At 49.0% G+C, this 22,989-nt stretch overlaps 2 protein-coding genes across 7 annotated transcripts; one reads left to right on the forward strand and one right to left on the reverse strand.

Annotated features, from left to right (window-relative positions):
- The first annotated feature begins 264 nt into the window (after positions 1–264).
- Positions 265–20,953, forward strand: AGBL5 (ATP/GTP binding protein like 5). 6 transcript variants are annotated; one of them, XM_037812654.1, is made up of 16 exons: positions 265–389; positions 1,502–1,762; positions 2,021–2,192; positions 2,519–2,682; positions 3,238–3,415; positions 3,662–3,840; positions 4,250–4,706; positions 5,204–5,373; positions 5,712–5,847; positions 6,506–6,708; positions 7,297–7,511; positions 17,793–17,948; positions 18,983–19,095; positions 19,397–19,443; positions 19,792–20,073; positions 20,435–20,953. In XM_037812654.1, exons 2-16 carry the CDS (start codon positions 1,548–1,550, stop codon positions 20,604–20,606), a joined length of 2,859 nt encoding a protein of 952 aa, XP_037668582.1. In that variant the 5' UTR covers positions 265–389; positions 1,502–1,547; the 3' UTR covers positions 20,607–20,953. The 6 variants fall into 6 exon arrangements, 5 of the variants coding, with proteins under 5 accessions (XP_037668582.1, XP_037668585.1, XP_037668583.1 ...); XM_037812655.1 differs by lacking the exon at positions 265–389 and adding an exon at positions 402–753; XM_037812657.1 differs by lacking the exon at positions 1,502–1,762 and having other exon boundaries at positions 266–389.
- OST4 (oligosaccharyltransferase complex subunit 4, non-catalytic) lies at positions 20,827–21,962 on the reverse strand. The gene is made up of 3 exons (XM_037812659.1): positions 21,957–21,962; positions 21,708–21,845; positions 20,827–21,060 (listed from the first exon to the last, which is right to left on the reverse strand). The coding sequence occupies exon 2, from the start codon at positions 21,842–21,844 to the stop codon at positions 21,731–21,733; it is 114 nt and encodes a 37-aa protein (XP_037668587.1). The 5' UTR covers position 21,845; positions 21,957–21,962; the 3' UTR covers positions 20,827–21,060; positions 21,708–21,730.
- Between the last annotated feature and the right edge of the window lie 1,027 nt (positions 21,963–22,989).

The following is a 22,989-nucleotide window of genomic DNA, read 5'->3' on the forward strand; positions in this document are numbered from 1 at the left end:
TTCACACAGTGTCTCTCCATTTCACAGGTGACCCTTTTCCGGGTTAATTTTTGGCTACTTGGCCTTTTCTTTATCCCGGCAGGAGGCCGTTAACCGTCTTCCGAGGGAAAGTGAGTGGAACCCTCACACCCCACCCGCCGCCAGAGCCACCAAACGGCCCTAGCCCAGGTATCCCGGCGTCCTGGCCAATGGCAGCGAGCCTTACTGGGCGGGTGGCCAGGCGTACCCGCGGCCAATAGGCGAGTGATTTCTTGTTTCCTGGCAGAGCGGGGTCCCGGCACCGCGGCGCTCGGGTTTTGTGTGGGTCCTGGGTGCAGGGCCCGGGTGCCGGGGCCCAAGGTGCCGCCTCGCTAGCGGGAGAGGGAGCAGGATCACCGGCCCGGAGAGAGGTGAGGGGCTCCGCGTGGAGCGCGGGCCCCGCCAGCCCCGGCCCCGCCCCCCTGCCGCAGCCCCCTTCGCCCTGCGCCCCTCTCGGGTCACACCCCGCTCCACGGCTGGCCCGGCTGGCAGACCCCGGCGCCCCCTGTCCCACCCCCCGCCTGTGGCCTCACCTCTGACCCCTAGCCCCTGCCTTCTTGTCCTCACTCAAGTGTGGGTACGTCCCTACCCTGCCCAGGGCAAGCTCTATCGTTGTTGGGGTCCTCCAGAGTTGCGGGTCGAGAAGCCACGCCCCCACCCCCCAGTGGGACCCTGCCAGCCCACTTTTTGTCGGGGTGCTTGGAAAACACCCGATGCTCACCCACAACTACCAGGGTAGTTTTTGCCGGGGCTCTAATGCTTACAGGGAGGGAGGGGGTTGGAAATTGACCCACGCCCTAACTGGAATTGGGCCACAATCTAGGCGAGCGGATGGCATCTGCCCAGTTTCCTTTGGCTTGGTAAAGGCCACGCTTTCCTGGTTTTCTTCCACAATAAGTTCAGGGTGGTTTAACCAAAAAGGGGTGGGGGTGGATGGGGAGAACCAGCGCTTCCCAGTCTCGGGAGCAGGAGAATTCCTGGTCAGGACTTGTGAGGACAGAGGCGTGCAGGGAGGAAGCTGCCTGTTTAATCTTAGAAGCTTGGGTCTTCTCAGCTCTGTGCTGGAGCAGGCGGAGCCATTGTAGGAAACAGATGCAGAATGGCCCATCTCTAAAGATGGCTATGTGTTATGGCGGGAGTATCTTGGCTAGACTTGGGAAATCTGACCTCTCTAATTATATTCTCTAATCTTTGGGCCACAAAGAAGCTTTGAGTCTCCAACAAATCCTACTGAGCGTTTCAGTTTGGAACAGCCTAGCTGTAGTAAAATGGAGTCCCTTTAGGACCGTTATAACCCTGACTGTGGGGGATAAGAGTGTTGCTTTCTCTTGGCCTTTGCCACAAGACCACTTCCAGATTTTCTAAGGGGGCAAGAACCTCTTGCTTCTTAAGGTGCTCCCTGAGGATAGCTCTCATTTATCCAAAGATACCAAAAAAAAACTTTTCATTTTTCTTCCCTACCCCAACCCCCATTTCTCCCCAGCTCTCAGGGCCACAGTGGGGCAGGAGGATGCTTTCCCCGCCCCACCATGGAGCTACGCTGTGGGGGATTGCTGTTCAGTTCTCGCTTTGATTCAGGGAACCTAGCCCACGTGGAGAAGGTGGAATCTGTGTGTAGTGATGGGGAAGGAGTAGGGGGTGGGGCAGCAGCCCCCACCAGCAGTATTGCCTCTTTCCCTGACTACGAGTTCAATGTGTGGACCCGACCGGACTGTGCTGAAACGGAATTTGAGAATGGGAACAGGTATGAGGAAAGAAATGGAGGGTGGAACAAGGAAAAGAGAGGGGATTCCCAGGTCCCCGAGTCCTTGCCTCTGTTAGCCCCCTGACTTACCCCCTTCACACCAGCATACCATCCTTCCTCTCCCTACCCTTTTTCCCTCTCCTTCCTTTCCTCTCTGTTAAATTGCCCTTTCCCTGTCTGGCTTGCTCTAGCTCCCCACATACCCTGCCCCCAGTCCTACCTTATGCAGTGACCTGACTTGCCAACTCTGGTCCTCAGGTCATGGTTCTACTTCAGTGTCCGGGGAGGAACTCCAGGGAAACTCATCAAGATCAACATAATGAACATGAACAAGCAGAGCAAGCTGTATTCCCAGGGCATGGCCCCCTTTGTGCGCACACTGCCCACCCGGCCACGCTGGGAACGCATTCGAGACCGGCCCACCTTTGAGGTATGTTCTCACTGAGGAGAAAAGAAGGACTTTGCTGCTGAAGGTAGAAGGGGGAAAGGAAAGGGAGTTTGCCCTTGATACATAGTACGAGGCAGGAAGGACACCAGGTTTTAGTATCAGCTTTCCCTCCAGCTCTCTCGAGAGTCTAATATGAGGCTCAGCCTCAGAAAGCCTGGAAGGAGCCAGCTGGCACATGGAAAGTATCAGAGGGAGGGAAGGTGGTAAACTTGATAAGGGTGTGAGGTTGGTTCCTGGTGGCCCCAACAGGAGCTTAGTTCTGGCACCGATGGCATGTTGCTTTTCCTTCTTCCTTCTCTGCTCCTCAGATGACAGAGACACAGTTTGTGTTATCCTTTGTTCACCGTTTCGCAGAGGGCCGTGGGGCTACCACCTTCTTTGCCTTCTGCTACCCCTTCTCCTACAGTGACTGCCAGGATTTGCTAAACCAGCTGGACCAGCGCTTTCTGGAGAATCACCCTACCTGTAGCAGGTGCCAACCTCATTCTCACTCCTGCCACACAGTCCTGGATCATACAGCACCTCTGCTACTTCTGGGACTTGCTCTAAGAGCTCTGAACAAAAACTCACCAGTCTTTTCTCTGTAAAGAATGTGGGACTTTGGGTATCTTTGGAAAATAACTTTCTGTATGACCTTCATCTCTGCATGCCCCTGCCTATACTCTGCTTACCCACCAGCCCAGTTCAAACCTTTAATTTCCCAGCAACTAGTAGTTAATGAGAATTTAGGAAGCACTGCCATTGCTCAGCACACTTTTTTCATCTGTCCTAACAGAAGGCAACTCATCTCTGTCTACACAAAGTAATCGGTCCCAGGGAGCCACAATCCACAATCCTGTCCTGTCCTCTGCATTCTAGCAGTGCAGACCCACCCAAATCCTCAGCCACATTTAACATGGTGAGGGATTGCAAGGCCCTGAAGGTGAGGGTTAAGGACCAGGTCCTACAAATCTTGGGCTCTTCTCGATGAGGCCCACCCTTGCTAGGACTTCAGGGAATTCTGGCTTAATGATTTTTATCCCTACAGCCCCCTGGATACCATCTATTACCACCGGGAGCTCCTCTGCTATTCTCTGGATGGACTTCGTGTCGATCTGCTAACAGTTAGCTCCTGCCATGGGCTTCGAGAAGATCGAGAGCCCCGTCTAGAGCAGCTGTTTCCTGACACCAGCACCCCCCGACCATTCCATTTCATAGGCAAGAGGGTAAGTGGGTATACCAGAAAGCTCTAGACACTTTTGATAGCTTAAGGCCATGCTATCTCCAGGCATCTGGGGCACAGCCTCAACCAGCAGCCTGAGACAAGGGTGATAGTTCCTACTCTACTTGCCAACTCAGCCAACTGGAACTCCAGTAGTCATGCCTGCCTTATCTACCCCTCACCTCCCATGTAGTGTTAGAGTGGAACTGCAGAGAAACTGCCCTAACAACTGCTCTCCTTTCCATCTCAGATATTCTTCTTAAGCAGTAGGGTACACCCTGGGGAGACTCCATCTAGCTTTGTCTTCAATGGCTTTCTGGATTTCATCCTTCGACCCGATGACCCCCGGGCCCAAACCTTACGTCGCCTCTTTGTCTTTAAGCTGATTCCCATGTTGAACCCCGATGGTGTGGTCCGGGGCCACTACCGGTAAGAAGCCTCCCCAGCCTATCTGGATTATTCCCAGCCCCCTTCGTACCTTCGTACCCTACATCTCCATGAAATATATCAGCCTTCTTATCTCATTTCTCTGGTAGTCCCAATTCTTGCACCCTAACAAAGGCAAACCCATCTGTTCTTCCAGTGACCTGGGAAGGAAAGTGATCCCATTTGCTGGCCCTCCCTGGAAAGAGTAGAATTGGAATAGGTGCAGGCCCATCTGGATAGAGGGAGCTATCCTTAGGATTCTATGGTGGGGTGAGAGCAGATCAAGGAGAAACCCATCAGTTCTTCCTTTCCTAATGCAACTTTAGCTTCTCATTTTATAGGCCTTTTCATCTAGTGTCTCCTTTGCTGGTCCAGTCCTCTAGACCTTGCTTCAGTCCTTGTCTTCCTACAGCACAGACTCACGTGGAGTGAATCTGAACCGCCAATACCTGAAGCCTGATGCAGTCCTGCACCCGGCCATCTATGGGGCCAAAGCTGTGCTGCTCTACCACCACGTGCACTCCCGTCTGAACTCTCAGAGTCCCTCTGAGCACCAGTCCAGTCCCCATCTTCCTCCTGGTGCTCCCCTTTCTGACCTTGAGAAAGCCAACAATCTCCAGAATGAAGATCACCTTGGGCACTCATCTGATGGGGATAACACAGAGGCCTGGACACAGACCGAACCAGCAGAAAAGAAGTCCAATGGTGTTTGGATTGTGCCACAACAATCTACTGAGATCGAGGTGCCAGCCCCTGAGACCATCCCCCCCAAGGAGAGTGGTGTTGCTTACTATGTGGACCTGCATGGACATGCTTCCAAAAGGGGCTGCTTCATGTATGGAAACAGCTTTAGTGATGAGAGTACCCAGGTAGGAATCCTAAGAATGGCACTGAGTATGGGAAGGGAGGCAGGTTGGGGGAGACCGGCCTATAAGGGTTAGGGCCTGAGCAAAGAGGGAAGATAGCCACTGGTAGGAAGACTGAAGGCTGCAAGTGGTAGACTGCCTCTGAATAATCTTTGGGGGGTAGAGAAGGGAAGGCATGGGGCCCTTCTGTCTCAGACATTACATCCTGGGCCTTTGAGCGAGGCTCAACCTGTCAGCATTGTAGTCTTTCCTAGAATTTGGGAATCAGAGAAGGAAAATTTTGCATTCTTGCAGGGAAGAAGCTAAGAACTTAAGAGAAGGTACAACGGTACTTTCCCAAAACCTAGGAAGAATGTCAAACATTCAGTGAGAAGTAGAGAAACGTTGCATGATGGTATCTGTTGTATACTGAGTCACTTGGCCCTGTGCCTGCCATCTCTTCCTTGCCTCTTGTCACTTCTTTCTCTTTGTCTCTGAGTTGCCTTTCTTCCCCCAAACAGGTGGAAAACATGCTGTATCCAAAGCTCATTTCTTTGAATTCAGCCCACTTCGACTTCCAGGGCTGCAATTTCTCAGAGAAGAACATGTATGCCCGAGACCGTAGAGATGGCCAGTCTAAGGAGGGAAGCGGCCGTGTTGCAATCTACAAAGCCTCAGGGATAATCCACAGGTTGGGGTAGAGTCTGGGATAGAGTTAACAAAATAGCTTCCCTAAGGAAAACAATACCCAGTCTAGGGTATTTGAGAGGTAGGGGACAGCCCAGATCTTCTCAGAAGAGAGGCTCAAAATCAGCATCATCGTCTTAAGTCTGGGACTCCACCTTCTTGGTACTTGTGGCATGTGTCTAATGCCTAGGTCAGTTGCTAGTTGCTAGTGCTAGAATAGCACTTTATACTTGTGTTTACTTTGTTCCAGTGGTTACCTTCTTAGACTGTGTAGGCTGACCCCCATGGTTCTGTCCTGATGACTGTTCAGGCAGGACACTGATAAAGGTCTCTGTGTCTTAGCTACACACTCGAATGCAACTACAACACTGGACGCTCAGTAAACAGCATCCCTGCTGCCTGCCACGACAATGGGCGTGCCAGCCCCCCTCCCCCGCCAGCCTTCCCCTCCAGATACACTGTGGAACTGTTTGAGCAGGTAGGAATGTATGGGATAAGTGGGCAAAGGGGGAACCTCAAAGTCTGCAAAGGCCCTCACTCCTGCTGCCTGACCCTAAGGGCCTCTGAAGAGACACTCGCCACTGTCACCGTCTGACCACTGTGGTTTCTGTCTTCAGTCGGTAGGAGCATGCCTCTGACTTGAATGGTTCTGGGAGAGGATGAACAGGCACAATTTCTGACCCCTCGCCATGGGGAATCCCTCAGCATATCTGAGTCAGAGATTCTTTGCCCCTGAACATTCCCTTATCATTCTGTTGGGTTTTTCCACTCCTGGGCTTAAAAGCACCCTCTACAGTGGTTGCGATGACCTCTGGTGTCCTAGGGCACACCAGGAGAAGTGGGAAGCACTGCAGGCTACGGAAAAAATCCAAACTTCTCCTGCTGGGAGGATTCCTTTATGGTGTCATCCAGAAAGCACACTTTACCCTTCTCATTCCCCCAAATGGGAAGTGGTTTAGAGAACAGATGTCAACTCACTTGAGATATACAGCCTTGGGTATAAAAGTTAGGGTACCCCACTGAGCAAATTTTAGGCCTAGCTTCTAATTCCCCTCCACTGTGCTGGGCACCCCACCCCACCCCAGCAACCTAGAGTGGAGAACCAAGATGCTTAGCCAATTTGGACTCCCCCACAGGTGGGACGAGCTATGGCCATTGCAGCTCTGGACATGGCAGAATGTAATCCGTGGCCCCGAATTGTGCTGTCAGAGCACAACAGCCTCACTAACCTCCGGGCCTGGATGCTAAAACACGTGCGCAATAGCCGAGGCCTGAGCAGCTCTGTGAACGTGGGTGCCAACAAGAAGAAGGGCTCTCGAACGCCACCCAAAAGTAACAAGTAAGACTGGCAGGATGGAACAGAGCTCTAGAGCTGGGATTTCCAAGGGACTTATATTCCTTCCCTCCTCCTAAAAGTACCATATGGTGGGTCTTTTCAGGGTAAATTAAAATTAGTAAGATAAATTCAGTTTTTGAGAATGGGATCCTCTTCCCTTTCACCGAGGGCTACACAGACATACATCCTTCATATCTGAAAGTCAGGCTCAGGAACTTCTGCTCTAGGCCCCACACAAAACCACATATAATAATTAGGGGTGCAGACAGGTCTCAGCTTCCAGTGGTTCCAGGTGACTGCAAGGAGTCCAAGGGCCAGGGCCAGGGCATACAGAGGAGACGAAAAGCTGCTCAGGAGTGCCGTTGAGGCTCTTCATGTATTTGCAGGAAAATACAGGTGGGAACAGGGTCTTCCAGGCATTCTGAGATCTGCTGGTGTGCCCCAAGTTACTAGGTATCATTCCTGGACACAAATTCCTCTCTTCTCCCTCAGAACAGAACTCTGTGCCTTTTACTGAGCATCAGACTTTGGGAAAAGACTTGGGACACAACTTCCTTTACCCAGGGTTAACTGGCATCTGCTTTTTTGCAGTGGATTGCCTGTTTCCTGCTCTGAAAACACCTTGAGCCGGGCACGAAGTTTTAGCACTGGCACAAGTGCTGGTGGTAGCAGCAGCAGCCAACAAAACTCGCCACAGATGAAGAACTCCCCCAGCTTTCCTTTTCATGGCAGTCGGCCTACAGGGCTGCCAAGCCTAGGCTCTAGTACCCAAAAGGTCAGCCACCAGGTGCTGGGCCCTGTCAGAGGTAAGCCAGTCTGGGAGCCCCTGCAACAGATGTTCAGTTGTTTGGGGCACTGCTGGGGGAAGTAAGAGCTGGAAGATAATACACTTGGGCCAGGACCAAGGGATGAATCAATAAAATTAGTTTGTAGCAGCCTCTCCTGCAACCTTGGTATTCCCTGCGGCATGAGCTCCAGTTGGGTCCTCTCTGTGGCTATCGGTGGGAGTCCTGGGTATCTGGGTTTCAGCACATGCTGGGACCACGGGAGTTTCTAAGGGTGAAACACTAGCTGAAGCAGTGGAACACTGAGACGGAGCCTCTATGTGAAGGACAGTGTTCAGTCGATCTTGTTGGAGGCAGTATAAGGGCATGTCCTCAGAATCCAAATTGTGGCCCTGCAGAATGATGGACAGTCCTATCCAGGATCTCCATGGGCTGAAATTCTAGATTTAGGAAGCAAAAGTTGGGCATTTTCTAGCAGTAGCCACAACTGTTCCACTGTGCTTTAGTACCCCTATGTTTTGCTTGATGAGACCCTGCCATAAGTCAAGAGATTCTGGTTCAAAAATTTATACCAGAAACAGAAGGGCCTTTATGTAAAAATAAGAGGAAGTAACTACAGGGAGTAGTAACCTGGACCATGGTAGAGAAAAACTGTGGTAATGCCACTTCTGGAAATACACTAGGCCACAAAGCAATAGTGATGTGGCTTCTGGGCTACAGAAATCTTGCCATAATATGAAGGCTAGTAAGCTGGAGCTACGACCTTTGCTGGTCTTCAAGCTGCACTCATCCTTGTTAACATTTGTCTGGCTACTCAGTGTACAGTCGAGCTTTTGGTTTAGAACAGGAGGCACTGGGTTAATAGCTGTGGGAATCTGACTGCGCTGGTCAGAGCAGCCACACAGCAGAGAGCAGAGGGCCCTCCCAACTTTGACCATTTGTGCCCTGATATCCAATCTGATGATCTCTTCTTATATTCCAAGCTCCTTCCTTTGAGATTCTATCTTCATTGGGAAGGACCTTTTGCTTAGTCTTTGAAGAAGAATATTAAAGTAATAACAATGCCTTACCTTTGAACAGCATTTAACAGTGAACAAAACAGTATCACATATATAAGTTCATTTTGTCTTCATGAGGACCCTGTGGGGTAGATGCTATTTCCATTTTTCTGATGAGGAAACTGAGGCCGTTTAAAGATGACTTGTCCAAGACTTTCCAACTATTTAAGTGGCCGAGTCATTCAAACTTAGGTTTTTTCCTACTCCAGAATGCCTGAGTTTCCCTATCTTGAATCTAGATAGTTTTTCTTCTGTTTTTGTTTTGTTTTCTTTTTCCTTTCTTTCTTTTTTTAAATACTAACCTCTTGTAGCTCTCAACTCCTAGTTCCTGGGAAGGAATATCAGCATCGTAAGTTCTCCTTCCCCGACTACAAAAGGGGAATAGTAAAGAGCCTTCCGTAGGTCCTCACTGGAGGATTCTCGGCAGGTTTTTTTTTTTTCCTTTTTTAACTTTTTATTTTGCAAAACTTTCAAACTTACAATATAGTTACAAAAATAATACAGACCCCAAGAGAGCACTCCAACACACCCCTACCCCCAGATACCCAGATACACCAATTTTATCATTTGGTCACATTTGCTCACTTGCCCTATCTATCTATTAACTATATCTATCTACCTATCTTCCTCTCTCTCTCTTCTTTCTTTCTTTATATCTGTCTATTTCTTGTCTATTAATTATTTTCTGAACAATTGAGTGTAGATTGTATACATCATGCTTCTTGAACATTTAATACTTCCATGTATATTTCCTAAGGAAAATAATATTCACTGATTTAACCACCTCAAGTGCAATTATCAAGTTCAAGAAATATAACATTGTTACAAAGCTTACAGTCTATATTTTAATTTTTTCATATGTCCCAATAAGCTCCCTTTGAGCCTTTTCTCCTCCCTCACTAGATCCCACCCAGGATCGTGTACAACATTTAATTGCCATTATCTCTTTAGTTCCTCTTTCTTTTTTTATTTAATTGTGGGAACATATGTACAACACAAATTTTCCCATCTCAACCACTTCCAAGCATACCATTCACTGGGATTAATCACATTCACAGTATTGGGGTATCCTCACCACCTTCTATTACCAAAATTTCCCAAACAGAAACCCTATACCTATTAGACACTAATTCCCCATTCTCTCTGCCCCCAACCCCTGGCAACCTGTACTCTAATTGCTGTCTCTGAGTTTGCATATTCGCTAATATTTTCTATATAGTTACCACAGGGCTTAAATTTAACATCCTAAGTCTATTCCATTTGCTTTGATACCAACTTAATTAACTTCAATAACTTTTATATATAAACTATGTTCCTATGTTCTTTCCCTTCACCTTTATGTAGTTCTTGTCACAAATTAAATGTTTATACATAATGAGTCTAAAACCACTGATTTAACACTATATTTTATGCATATGCATTTTGAATTCTGTGAGAAGTAAAAAGTAGAGTTACTAACCAAAAACACAGTAGTACTGATATTTATATTTACCCATGTTGTTACCCTCACTGGAGATCTTTATTTCTTCATGCTGCTTCAATCTGTTATCTATTGTCCTTTCCTTTCAACCTGCAGAACTCTCTTTAGCATCTCTTGTAGGATCAGTCTAGTGATAACAAACTAACCTCAGCTTTTGTTTATCTGGGAATGTTTTAATCCTTCCCTCTTTTCTGAAAGACAGTTTTGCTGGATATAAGAACTCTTGGTTGGCAATTTTCCAATGAGAAATTGGCATATAATCTTATTGAGGCTCCCTTGTATATGGCACGTTACTTCTGTCTTTATCTTTGGCATTTGAGAGTTTGATTTTAATATGTCATGGCATGAGTTTATTTGGATTTATCCTGTTCAGAATTCATTGAGCATCTTGGATGTGTATATCCATGTCTTTCATTAAATTTGGGAAGTTTTCAGTCATTATTTCTTCCAATATTCTCTCTGTCCCTCTCTCCTCCTTCTAGGACTCCCACAGTGTGTATATAGATACACTTGATGGTGTCCCACAGAGGTTCCTCAGGCTCTGTTCACTTTTCTTCTTTCTCTGCTTCAGACTGAATGATTTCAATTGTCTTATTTTCAGGTTCTCTGATTCTTTCTTCTCCCAGCACCAATCTGCTGTTGAACCCCTCTAGGGAATTTTTAATTTCTGATACTGTGGTTTTTAGCTCACTTTGGTTCCTTTTCATAATTTCCCTTTCTCTGTTTTTACTCTGTTTGTGCTCCTCTGTTGTTTTCCTGATTTTGTTTAGTCTTTTGTCCATGTTTTCCTTGAGCTCTTTCAGCACATTTAGGACCAGGTCTGGACCTCCTCCTTGATGGTTTCCAGGGCTTTAATCTTCTCTTTTGCCTGGGCCATTGCTTCCTACATCTTTGTATATTTTGTAACCTCTTGTTGAAACACAGACATTTTGATATTTCAATGTATTATTGCTGGAATTTAGGCTCTGAGACATCTATTCCTTAAGCTTGTATCCAGCTAGTGTTATGACAGAGCTTTCCTGGAATGCCAAGAGCTAACTGAAAAATAAAAGAGAAACAAAACATCTTTTCCAGTCTTTGCAGATGGACCTGTGTTGCATGCTCTCCTTTAGGGTTTATATACAATGAGTTTAGAGAATAGCTCCAGGCCAAAATGGAGAGGCCTCCCGGATCCTTTCTGCACATGTAGATCCTTTCTGCGCATGCGTTTTGTCTTGGGCATGGTCTTGTCCTGGGCATGCACCTGTGGCCCTAGGAATTCCCCACTTACACATTTTGTAATGTCCCTTTTCCCTAGGAAAGTTTCCTCCGGGTCCTGGGCACTGCACTATAATGTCCTACAGCTAGCAATCCCTTTGCCCCAGGCAACCACCTGACTGCTCTCCCATAGCATTCTGTAGGAGAGCCCTCTGAGCCGCCTTCTACATGCAGGACAAGTTCTGTAACAGTGAGTCCCTCGGGACATCACCAGACTGATTGGACCAGACATACATGCTCTCAGGATGTGTACGAGGAGTTATGCTCCCTCCAGAACCAAGACCAGGGATCCGCACTGAGAGTGTTGGCCAACTCCACACTGAGCCAGGGCGGGGTGGGAGAGGGGTCAGTCAGGACACCACAGGATCCTACTGCTTTTAAGCATTCTTTTTCTTGAACCTGTGCTCACCCTGTTACTGCAGTCCTTTACCTGTTTTTCTGGGATTTTAAGAAAGATGTTTCTGCCAGATATTCAAGCTTCTGTGGGAAGATGGAACCCTGCAGCATCTCACTCCACAATCGTATCCGTGTAGGGGCCCAAGGGCTAGGGTATTTTAACCTCAGCACCTCACATAGCAAGTAATCACTGAATGGCTTGGTGTGCTGGAGCTGGCTTACAACAGCATCGGAGCTGATTGTGTGTACCTCCTCCCATTCTCAACTCCTGGCTCTATCTCTAAGCAATTTTTAATCAGTATTTTATTGTCATCCTCCCTATCCCACATCCCAGTGCTGAGCACTGTATTAAGCTCCAAGTACTGTATTAAGCTCCTTGAGGTGAAGGACATGTATTCTATTCCTCTGTTAACTCCCCAAATACTAACAGAAAATCTGCAGTCAGTATTAATAATTCCTTGTTGATTGACTTGAAACTTAATAGGGAAAACAGGACAATAAACATAACATAAAAGCATGTTATAAAAGTACAGGGGACTTGAGCAGCTATTATGGTAATAAACACAAGAGTAATTAACTAAAGAATATTCCATTGAGAAATAGTTTTAAAGAATGGTTGCTATATGGCTTAACAAAAACATTCCAGAGATGAGAACTGACAGCCAGGAACAGGAACACAGCTTCTGGGCAGAGAACCAAAAGCAGGTATATCCAGCTGGCTCTAAGGCCAAGCCCTTCACCAAGGCAATTAGGTGAAAAGTGGTGGGAGGAAGAAGTTGAAAGGTCTTGAAAACCAGGATTACAAGTTAACAGATATATGGCAACAACTGTGTGCTACCGAATATGATGGGAAGAAAAAGACAAAGACTTAAGGACTAGAGCTGCCTGTGAACTGTATATACTGGACAGGAAAGACGAGGAAGGATCCTTGCAGTAGTTTATACATGAGATGGTGAGAGCCTGTTCCAGGGTCTGGAAAGGAGAGGTAGAAATAGAAGTGGCAGGATTCAGTGAGGGGGAACAAAGAGGACCTAAGAGGGCTTCAAGCTGAAAGAGAAAGTCATGTTGACATTAAGACATTTTTGGAAGAAAAAGTAACGTGCTGTCTATTTTAGATATGGTTTTGAGGCTCTTAGACTATCTACATAGAGACATCCTGCAGGCAGAAAAAGGGTCGAGTTGTAGAAAAAGTGAGCCATTGAGGTAGGAGATCTCTGAGTCACCCACACAGAGGTGCCATGAAACCAAGTGAGAAGGCCTCTTCCCCCAGGTGGAGGAGCAGAGAAGCAGAAAGACAGGCCCTGGCTGGAGTACAGGGACACCCAGGACTTAAGATAAATCATTGTAAAAACTAAGAAATGATATTTCTAAAGTTAAGAGGTCAATTAGAGGGTTACCAAACAGGAATACTTAAGGAGTTGACAGGCCACATCCCAGAAATCTTGACTCCAGTGTTCTCCTGGGTATTTGCTGGCACTATGGTTTTTGCAGCTTCATCCCTTAAAAGCCCCTGTATGCCTCCAGGATGGGAGACTGGCCCTGACTTGGGATACAGGCCTACAATACAGACTGTGGCATTTGGACTTGGCACCTTCAACCAGCCCTTGAAAAAACATCATTTGTCCATTGTGATCTGTTCTGTGCCATAGCTTTATGACATTTCCTAGTTCCACACATCTGGCTCTTTGACCCTGTCGCACCCAGGCATACTTTGTCATCCAAAGAAGGAATACGACCCCGTATAACCTCAGAAATGTAACTGTGAAGCAGCAGTAGTTTCCAAACCTAAAACTGGGGACTGAGATTTGACAAAGGATCTTCTTGACTTGTGAATTTATTTATACAAAATTCCCACTGAAATATAAAAATATCACAATTAACTGTATTTAATAACATCCTTTATTGGCTAGAAAACATGAGATTGGCCTATCTAGAAAAATTCAGAAAAGATCTAGACAGCCCAGCCAGAAGCTTAAGTCAGAGGTTCAGGAAACTAGTCTGACAAATTCTGTCCCCAGGGGCTGGGGATGACATTTTAGAAGGCCAACGAGTGCCAACTTGGGGTGAACAGGAATGTTCCCTGGGCAGGAGGCTGGTAGACCCTCCGAGTAAATCTTGACTCCAAGCACCCCAACCTTACTGCCAGGATCTTCTCTACCTAGTTCTCTCGAGCCCTACCTTCCCAGACCCGTTCCCAACCACCTGGTTCAGGAGGCAGATAGTACTATCAGCAGCTGTTGTCACACAGGAAGAGGAGGTCACTGGGGAACAGCTAATACAGTGATGGAATGAGGGAAGTCAGAAGCCTGCAAGATAACTGGTGCAAAAGCAGATACAAACAGAGCTAAAAGGGCCTGCTGGGGAGAGGGGAAAATAGGTACATCGCCAGCTTCTTTCCGTTGGTTACGTATTGATTCCAGCAGGGCCAGAACTAGGGTGAGCCTAGTGAGGCACCTAGGACACGGAATTTCCAAGGACACACACTCTGGGTCATGCAAATGCCCCCTTAAATTTCAGATCACTCACTTCATTCTAGTCCTGGCCCTGGAGTCATACAAACCTCATTCTGAAACTGAAACTCATCCCTGATCCTGCAGCCTACCCAGCTGAATACTGGTATAGAAGACAAGGTACTGAATTCAAGTATAAAAGCAGGGCCCTCAGTGTTGCCCTACCACCACTACTCTTATCCTTTCCAGCTCTGTCACTGAACCCAGAGGTTCTAGGACTCTTTCCTGGCCTCTGCAATACCTCGGCTCAGCTGACAGGCAGCTTTTGGTAGAGCAGCTGAAGTCCAGTGGTGCATGGAGGCTCCTCCAGGAGGTGAGTCAACAGAAGGCTTGCCTCCACTGCAACAAATTTCATTCTAAATACCAGACTAAAATGTATTTGATGGCAGGTTATGTCTCCTAACACATCTATTTACTCCCTCAGCATCTAGCACTTACTAAATAATCAGTAAGTATTTGTTAAATGAATGAAGGAATAAATGAAAGGCAAGAAATTGGAGCCAAATGAATGCTTGTCTCATCTTTCCACCCCTCAGAGTGCTTAAGTCAGGTCTGTGGTCATCTCAGGGTATTGGTCACTGACCTTGTTCTCACTGCTATATAAGAATTCAGTAAGATCTGGGCTATCACAGGTAGGGGCAGTTCCAGGTTTGTTTTGGAAGGATGATGCATGAGCTAGGAACAAGTCAAATAACTGCTACTCTAATCTGCAAGGCCTTAGAGTAGCCATTCTCACTCATACAGTGGTGGGATCGGTGTGCCTCTGGACTAGCCTGCCACTCCCGAAATGGAACCTATAGCTGATTACCATCTCCCAACCCCTGGAAGCAAAGTTGATCACACATCACTCCAGCTTTCAGCCTCAAGTTGCTGTTTCTATAGTGCAGATGCAGAGTTGCAGAGTTGGGCTCCATCTTTTACTTCTTGTCCCAGTGGGAATTTGGTAAGCCTGGATTATACCTGGGGCTAAAAGTTAAAATATGAGAAACTCAGCTGTGTGCTCATGTTTAACACATTTATAGGTAGGCCTGGCCAGGTCTAAAGAGTGTTTTAAGTGATGCTTGAAATACCATTTTAAATGCCTTATACTTTGCAGCCAAGTCCTGTCTCCTAAACCAGACAGTTTCCTATCCTGAAACTCATTTGGGGCAGGATTTCTGGGTTGTGCCTTTAGTACCTTTACCATGATCCCTTATGTCGACATTTCTTATTGACGTTTTTTAACATCATTTGCCTGTTTTGTTTCATACCTTTTTGAATGTCAGTCAGTTTCTTACTAGAGTCTACAAACATCCCAGAGGCTCTCACTCACTTTCTTACCCTTTTTCTCTCAGCCTTTCCTAGGCAACAGGTTGGGATGAGCAGTCATCCTTTAACATGGCTTCAACATGCCCCTCTATATAAATATTTCTCAGACCATCTAAAACCTGATACTCCCCTCTCCATTAAGTTTATTATTTCTGCTGACTGTGCACTGTCTCCTGGACTTCATCCTGACGTTCCTGTTTTAACCCCAGCATTACCCGGGCCTGGGCCCTGGAGTACCTAGCTTGAAGTCACTGGTGGGAGGTAATGTTTCAGGTTATTTGACGGGAGCCACGAGTCTCTGGCTTCTGTTGTCCTGTTGACATCCCCATGCAAACGCTTGTTAGCCCCTAAGGTCTGGCTGCTTTTGCGTCTTGCCTACTGCCTTAGACTCTAATTGGTACCCAGAATCCTGGCACATGCTCATAGCTACAGTAGCTTACATCCTGAGACCTTATCTTTCTTCTAGCCCTTATTCATTATAGATACCGATTTTTTTTGTTATTTGGTTTGGGACCTTTCAGAAGTAGCTTTGTTACTGCCTGCTACTGCCCAGTGTAGCTAAGACAAGAGGAAGTTATTGTCACTTACTTCCCAAGTTAGAGGCTTTTCACATTCAACACATGTTGCTTTAGGAGGGGTCAGTTGGCATCTGGAACCTCCACTGAATTCCGCTCTATGAATGTTAAGAGTTCATTCAGTTTGAGTACATTTGGCACCTGTTGCCCCTCTGTGATGAGGAAGGACCTGCCAAACCTGCAAGCCTCCCTACCCCATCCAGTCAGCACCTTCCCTACTGGGACCCCACTGCTCATCTGCAAGGAATGGTCTGGGAGAGCCCCGAGAGTATAACCATATGCCCCTAGACTCAGAGATTATTGATGCAGCTCACGGTCTGTTGTGGACGTCCCCTGTTAAAGTAAACATGTATATTAAGGGCTCTGCTTTTCTAGACAGAAGCCTTCTGGCAGGCACTGGGATACATGGTGTTAGAGAAGTCTCCAGCATCCAGAGACTCAAGTTCCAACTAAGAATATCAGCTGACATTTACTGAGTGCTTACTAGGTGCCAGGCACCAGTAGAAGGACTTTATGTATACTGACTTATTTAAACAAGAAGGTAGAAGGCATAAACCAACAACTACCTATATGAACAAAAGACAAGGAGAGAAAGAAAACAATTGTGCCTCTAATGGTCAAGGGGGCTTCACAGAGGGGACATTTGAGATGGGATATGAAAGATGTCTAAGGTTGCACTAGAAAAGGAACCAGATATTCCAGAATAAACCACACAGTTAGGAGTCTAGAGGCTCTGGCAGAGGGTATGAAGGATCAAGTCAGCATCCCACCAAGGATGTGTAGACTAGGACCACGGTGGGGAGGGCGCCAAATGTGATGTTAAAAGGTTTACACTTGATTTAAAAGACCTTCAATATCTCCGCCTTGCTTAAACCAAAGTGATTTTTTTAAAAAACTAGGTCTCTGTTTTAGAATAATAAGTTCTGGCATCTGTGTGAAGGACAGATTGGAAAAGGAAAAAGATTCCAGCTGTGGAGAATGGGAAAGGAAACTTTTTCAAAAGCTTGAGTGAGAGATAAAGACCTGTATCTAGATACTGGCAATGGCAAGGGAGAGTAAGGAAGAATTCAAGAATTCTGAATCAAGGTGTCAGAATTTGATTAAACACAAATCTGAATGCAAGGGAGGAGTCAAAAGATGAAACAAGGTTTCTAGCAGATAGGTTCTGAACCAAGATAGGGAGAACAATAGGGAGGAGAGAATGAGTTTTGCTTTGGTTGTGGGGGACTTCTAGGTAGCAATGGCAATTAGAACTGGAGAAAAGAGCTATACGTAGATTTAGGAGTTGAGAGTATGCGGTGCCCAAGCGGCAGTCTTCTACAAGCTCTGGTGGGGAACAGTGGGGATACTGACATATAAGGGACAAGAGTTGGAAGAGGAGTAGTGAGAGGTAAGAGGAAACCTAGGAAAGCTGTATTTCAGAAGCCAAGCTCAGTAATTTCTTTGCTAGAAGAATGAATTGATAGGTGAGTAGGTTGTTTAGCTCAAGAAATGCTGCAGAGAGGTGAAGGAGGATGAGGACTGGCTGAGAGTTGGACAATTGGAATAAATATTAGCAGTCTTTCTGCCCACCTCAAAATTACTTCAGAAGAGGGATGCTACTCTGAGTAGCTTGAAAACAGGCATCTTATAACGAAGGAGAGCCAGCTGCGCAACGAGAGCCCTCTCACAGAGCCTCACTTATTTGCCCTTTTATCTGCTTGTGTCCCTTCCCCTAGAGCCCAGAAGCCAGGACAGGAGACGGCGGCAGCAGCCACTGACCTATCGCCCTACTGCAAGCAGCCTGGTCCCTTCCCCAACTCCCGCTAGTACTGGCCCAGCCTCCCCATGCAACCTGGGCTCCTGCCTCCTGCCCAACTCGCTCAGCATATCAGGTCTGTACCCACTGCCACTGAAATCTGAGTTGGCCACCATCCTCCCTTACCTGCCACCTACCACCTAGACCAGGCTCCTGACTAGGTTTGTGGAAATACCTTCAGCCACTCTGCCACCTGACCTGGACCGCCTCCTTGACTTGAAGTTAATGCAAGCCACTCCAGACCAGGGCAATCAGTTACCCTCCTGCTCGTGAACCTGGATCATCCTAAACCCCTAGCACCCGTGACCTTGTATAGGAAGCTGGAACCTAATGAATGTTTTGGTATAATAAAATAACAGCCAACACTTACTGAGCATTTCCTTAGGCACTGCTCTAAGTACTTTATCTCATTTAATCCTCACTTTACAGTGAGGACTTTTCCTACATTTTTCTGACCCCAGGAGCTGGGCAACATTAGACAGAACCAAAGAATGAAAGCTGGCTTAGGCCTTTTGCCTGCCATCACTGCAAATGTTGTGTGACAACCTCGTCCATCCAGACTTAGGCAGTCTACTCTGATTAGTGTAAAGGACTGGATGGGAAGGATTTCTAAGACTCCAGTCCAGCATCTTCTACCTCACTCAGAGCCCACTACTACTATTAATTCTCCCCAATAAGTAGCCCTCAACCCACCAGTCTTGGGTACTGCTGACTTGAAACTTAAATTCTTAAACATTTGATGGGGATAGGTAGACCCTGATGTTGGTATATTTACACAGCAGTTAGGTTTGGGTGGATTCAAGCCCAAGTTGCTGCTCCACCCCTTGTACCAGACTAGAGCATGCAGTGTTTCTCAGCCAGGGGTATATGCCCCCAAAGAGACATCTGGCAATGTCTGGAGACACTGGGGTAGGGGGGTAAGGGGTGGCATCCAGTGGCTAGAAGGGGCCAGGAATGCTCTGAAACATCCTACAGTGCACAGCCCTCCACAACAAACCAGCCAGCATAAGGAAGGAAAAAAAAGCACCAAGACTGAGAAACTGATCTAAAAGGAGTTGCCTCCTCTTCTCTGGAACCCCTACCTGATGATCAGTTTCCTTTGTTCTCTAGGAAATAGCTGCTCACTCCTGTCCTCAGGGGACAAGCCAGAGACTGTCATGGTGATTGGGAAAAGTCTGCTAGGGACGGAACCTCGGACCCCCTGCATCAGGACCCGATTGCAGGTAACAGTTTGGGGTCTTCCCTAGTCCCCAGAGCAACAACTCAGGCACTGTTCATCTGGGCAGTGGGAGGGAAGATGCCCAACACTGCTTTACAGCCTCTCCCCACAACCGTATCAGGGAGCTCCTCTAGGAAATCAGAAGATCCTGAGTGCCTGTCTGTCCAGTGCCCCATCCCTGCCAGCCAGGTCTCTATATTGCTCACTTCCAATCCCAGCGTCCCTGCCAGATACACCCCAACCTCAGCCTGCTGGCTCTGGCTTTCCCTGCCCCTGCCCTTAGCTTCTCCTCTCTTTCTGCCCAGACCTGCCTGAGGAGAGTTTCCGCCAGGAGGGGTCCCGGATTCCCCAGGTAACACATCTGGTTGCTGCTCCTAAGAACAGCTGTGCCACCAACTCCGATTCAGTCCTGATCCCCCTGCTAGTTTGGCTAAAGTTGGGTATGGGTGAAAGTGACTGGACGGGTGAAGCTTAAGCTACTCTAGCAGGGGCTGAGGCATGGAAGGCTCTGAGGGAGGTGTGCTAATGATCCAACATCTTTCCACACAGTGTTCTCTACTCAGCCACACCTCGGCCATGGTACAGCCATGGAGGTTAGATGCTGGATCCTCTGCCACCCCTAGTTAAGTAAGCCTCGGAGCACACAGTCATAGACTGAACCCAGGAGTTCTTGAGCTGTTATCTTGCCTCCCCTTCTTAGCTACAGACAGTGCCCAGGAACTCAAGGTTCCAGTAGCTGTGTTGACCCCTACACAACACTTATGCATGGAAACTCTAGAAGCAAACCTAGAAGCAAAAGAGCTCATGGAAGAATCCAGCCCTTTAGCCTACCCCTGTCCACACAGGCTAGGCCCAGGTTGGGCCAGGGCTCACCGCCGACTCGCAGAGGGATGAGAGGCTCTTCGGGCCCCACATCCCCTATTCCCCGGACCAGGGAGAGCAGCAGTGAGCTGGAGCCAGGACCCCGCTCTGCTGCACCAGGGTGAGCACCGGGGTCCACTCCCTCTCCCCACCCTTCTTCTGCCCCCTTATTCCCAATGCTGCTGTTTGAGATAATCCTTCCTTCCCTATTCCCTTTGACCCCAGTTCTAAATGTTCTTTCATAGAGAATGTAGTCCCTGATTTTTTCCCCCACCATGGCATGTCTCCACTCCCAGGACAAGACGTTGTTAGGGCCTAAGGCCTAGGAGCTGGCTGGTTCCAGCATAAGACCCCTGTGCAGTAATCCACCTGCCTATTCCTACCCCCTTCACCTCTCCCCTTTTTACCCCCAGCCCCTGGCTGAGGCACCCGAAGAGGGGCAGAGTTTTCACAACCTGATTCCTCTCTGTTCTCTGTTGCAGGTTGCCTCAGGCCGGGCCCCCGCGGCCCCGCTCTGCCCCTGCATTTTCTCCTATTTCCTGTAGTCTGTCCGACTCCCAGTCCTGGATTTGTTACAGTGGGGGGCCCTTGGGCCAACCTGAGGTTTGTTTTGTCCCTAAATCCCCCCAACTCACTATTTCTCCCCGGGTCTGATTTGACCTTCACACCCAGGATATAGTCCCGAGATGGGGAGACACAGAGAGAAATATGCTAGTCCCCTCTTTTGCTGCTGATTCCACGTGACAACCATGACTCTTTGGAATGCCAGCCACACTGTCTGAGGCACCACAGAGCATCAACTTGAGACAGACCAAAGTGGGCGCCTGCTACCCCTTTCCACCCTCCTCAGCACAAGATTTTGGGACCACAAAAATATATATCTATATTTTTATATTGGGGGGAGAAGACAAGAAAGCAGCCCTTATAAAGGCCCCTATTCAGTGGCAGCTTCTTGATCCATAGGGTTAAGGAAGGCTTTGAGGAAATAAAAGTTGTTTGGAAAAATCCAGGTGTAGTTGCTTTGTATGTTGTGTTGGGTAGAAGGCATGAAGTGAAGGGTGAAGGCCCCTCACACCCTCCATCTTGCCTCAGACTATGTCCTGGAACCCTAGAAAAGAGGGGGAAAGATCTGAGGTAAGGAAAATGCTGCAGCTTTCCTCTGGGGGAAATCCTTCAAGAATCAACTGCCATCCAGGCTGTTCCCCTTTACGTTTTTGACCCACACTTAAGACTGGTCCCCATGACCCCTCTATGGCTTCGGTCTACAGTAACCAACCCCTGAATCAGTCCTCTTGCCCCAGAACATGGAAACAGAATTCGACAACTTTGTCCCCCCTCACAAAAAAAGTGCTTTCTAAATAAAAGGCTGAACCACCTTGGAAAAGTGGGGGCTATTTAAATGAAGAGCCCAAATCCTACTCGGAAACCACCCTTACTCAGTACCTTTGTCCCTGTTGATGTCAGTGCCTCCTTGTACCCTTACTCCCAAATTGGGCATCCACCTACTGGGAACTACAAGATGGGGACCGAGGGGGACAAGGGAATCCACCCCCATTCTAACGGGAAGCAGTTTAAGGGGAAGGGGGCAGGGCTCTGTAAGGCACTTCCTACTCTGTGCGTTCAAACGGGCCCAGTTCTGGATGGGATCGGGCTTGGCCCGGCACATTCTTGATTTGAAGTTTCGAACCCTGCAGGCCCTGGCGCGGCCTCGCCATCAACTCTCCGGGGCTGGGCGCTACAGCCCCGAACCGTTACCTGGGGTGGAGAAAGCGCCACTTTCAGTCCTGCTTCTTGGGATTGTTGACTGCCACGTAGTGATAAAGAACCACAAGCAAGAAGAGCGACACGCCCAGCATGTTGGCGAAGATGGCGAGCTGCACGTCCGTGATCATCCTGCGGAGAAGAGGAGGGGCTGAGCTTCGTGCCGGCGCGCCCCCCTTCCTCGCCCCCGCGGCCCAGCCACTAGCCCGGCTGGCCCGTGGCGCCGCGTCTGGTGCCTCGCACCTGATTAGCGTCGCTCAACTCCGAAGCTGCCAGCGAACCAGCTCGAGGTAGGAGCCCTGGACCGGAACTTTGTAGCGCCACCTCAGTCCCAAAGCAGGCACTTCCGGCCCCGCGGCTCAGTCGGAGAGGCCTCTCTAGCCCGCTTTCTCTACTGCTTCGGCAGACGGGCGCGTGAGGGGCGGAGTCTCTGGAAGGGAGGGGCGGGGTCTCAATAGGGGGAGTGGGCGGGGCCGGGCGGGAAGTCCCGCCGGAGGGGAGCGGGCCCGGCGGGGGACACGCGCCGCGGGCTGGGAGCCTCACAGCTGCCCGCAGCTGGCGCGGCCCGGGACGCGGCTACAGGACTGTGGCCGCCTCCCCGGAGGCCCGGAGTGGGCTAGGGCTAGAGTGCGGCGGCGGGGCCGGGTGGGAGACTAGGTCGGACCGCCTGGGCTCCGACCCCCTTTCCGCCCCGCTCCCCTCCGCTGCTGCCCTCCCGTCGCTTCCCGGCCCGGCCAGGTGCTTCCTTTGGGTCCTGCCCTGAGGGTCCCCTCCCCGGGCCGGGTGGCGGGGCAGGGGGTGGTGGGTGATGCAGCGCAGGGATAGGCCTGGGGCTGCCGGGTCCTCCTCCCCAGCTGCACCAGCCTTTCTGCCGCACAGCCCACCAAGCAGGACGGTCCTGCCTAGGATCTGACCAACGCCTGCCTTACCCAGGCTCTCTCCCCCCACCCACCCCTGGCGGTGGGCGTCGGAAATAGGACGGGCCATCCCGGAATGTAAACCCAAACCGTGGGACTTAGGCCAAGTGGGAAATCACCCCCCGGATGTGAGGGAGAAGGGAGGGGAGGAAGGGCTGGGGCAAGCAAAGAGGGGTCGCGGGTTCAGGGCAGAGTGGGTCGCCGAGGAGGACGAACAGAGGAGGCTGTGGGTAGTCGTCTGAGGGGCTCTGATGAGGGGAGAGCCACCCTGGGGCTTTACAACCCGTGCCCAGCCAGAACCTTCTCCCCTCTCCTTGCTTTCTCTCAGCTTCACCATAAAAGGGAACCCAGGCTGGGGC

The sequence above is a fragment of the Choloepus didactylus genome, chromosome 20 (assembly GCF_015220235.1).
Source record: "Choloepus didactylus isolate mChoDid1 chromosome 20, mChoDid1.pri, whole genome shotgun sequence".
In the NCBI taxonomy this organism is placed as follows: domain Eukaryota; kingdom Metazoa; phylum Chordata; class Mammalia; order Pilosa; family Megalonychidae; genus Choloepus; species Choloepus didactylus.

Coding starts and splice junctions, on each gene's coding strand:
- OST4 (XM_037812659.1), bottom strand. CDS start 21,844: ATGATCACGGACGTGCAGCTCGCCATCTTCGCCAACATGCTGGGCGTG.
- AGBL5 (XM_037812654.1), top strand. CDS start 1,548: ATGGAGCTACGCTGTGGGGGATTGCTGTTCAGTTCTCGCTTTGATTCA. Junction 3,416..3,661: donor TCCATTTCATAGGCAAGAGG/GTAAGTGGGTAT, acceptor TTTCCATCTCAG/ATATTCTTCTTAAGCAGTAG. Junction 17,949..18,982: donor CAACTCGCTCAGCATATCAG/GTCTGTACCCAC, acceptor TTTGTTCTCTAG/GAAATAGCTGCTCACTCCTG.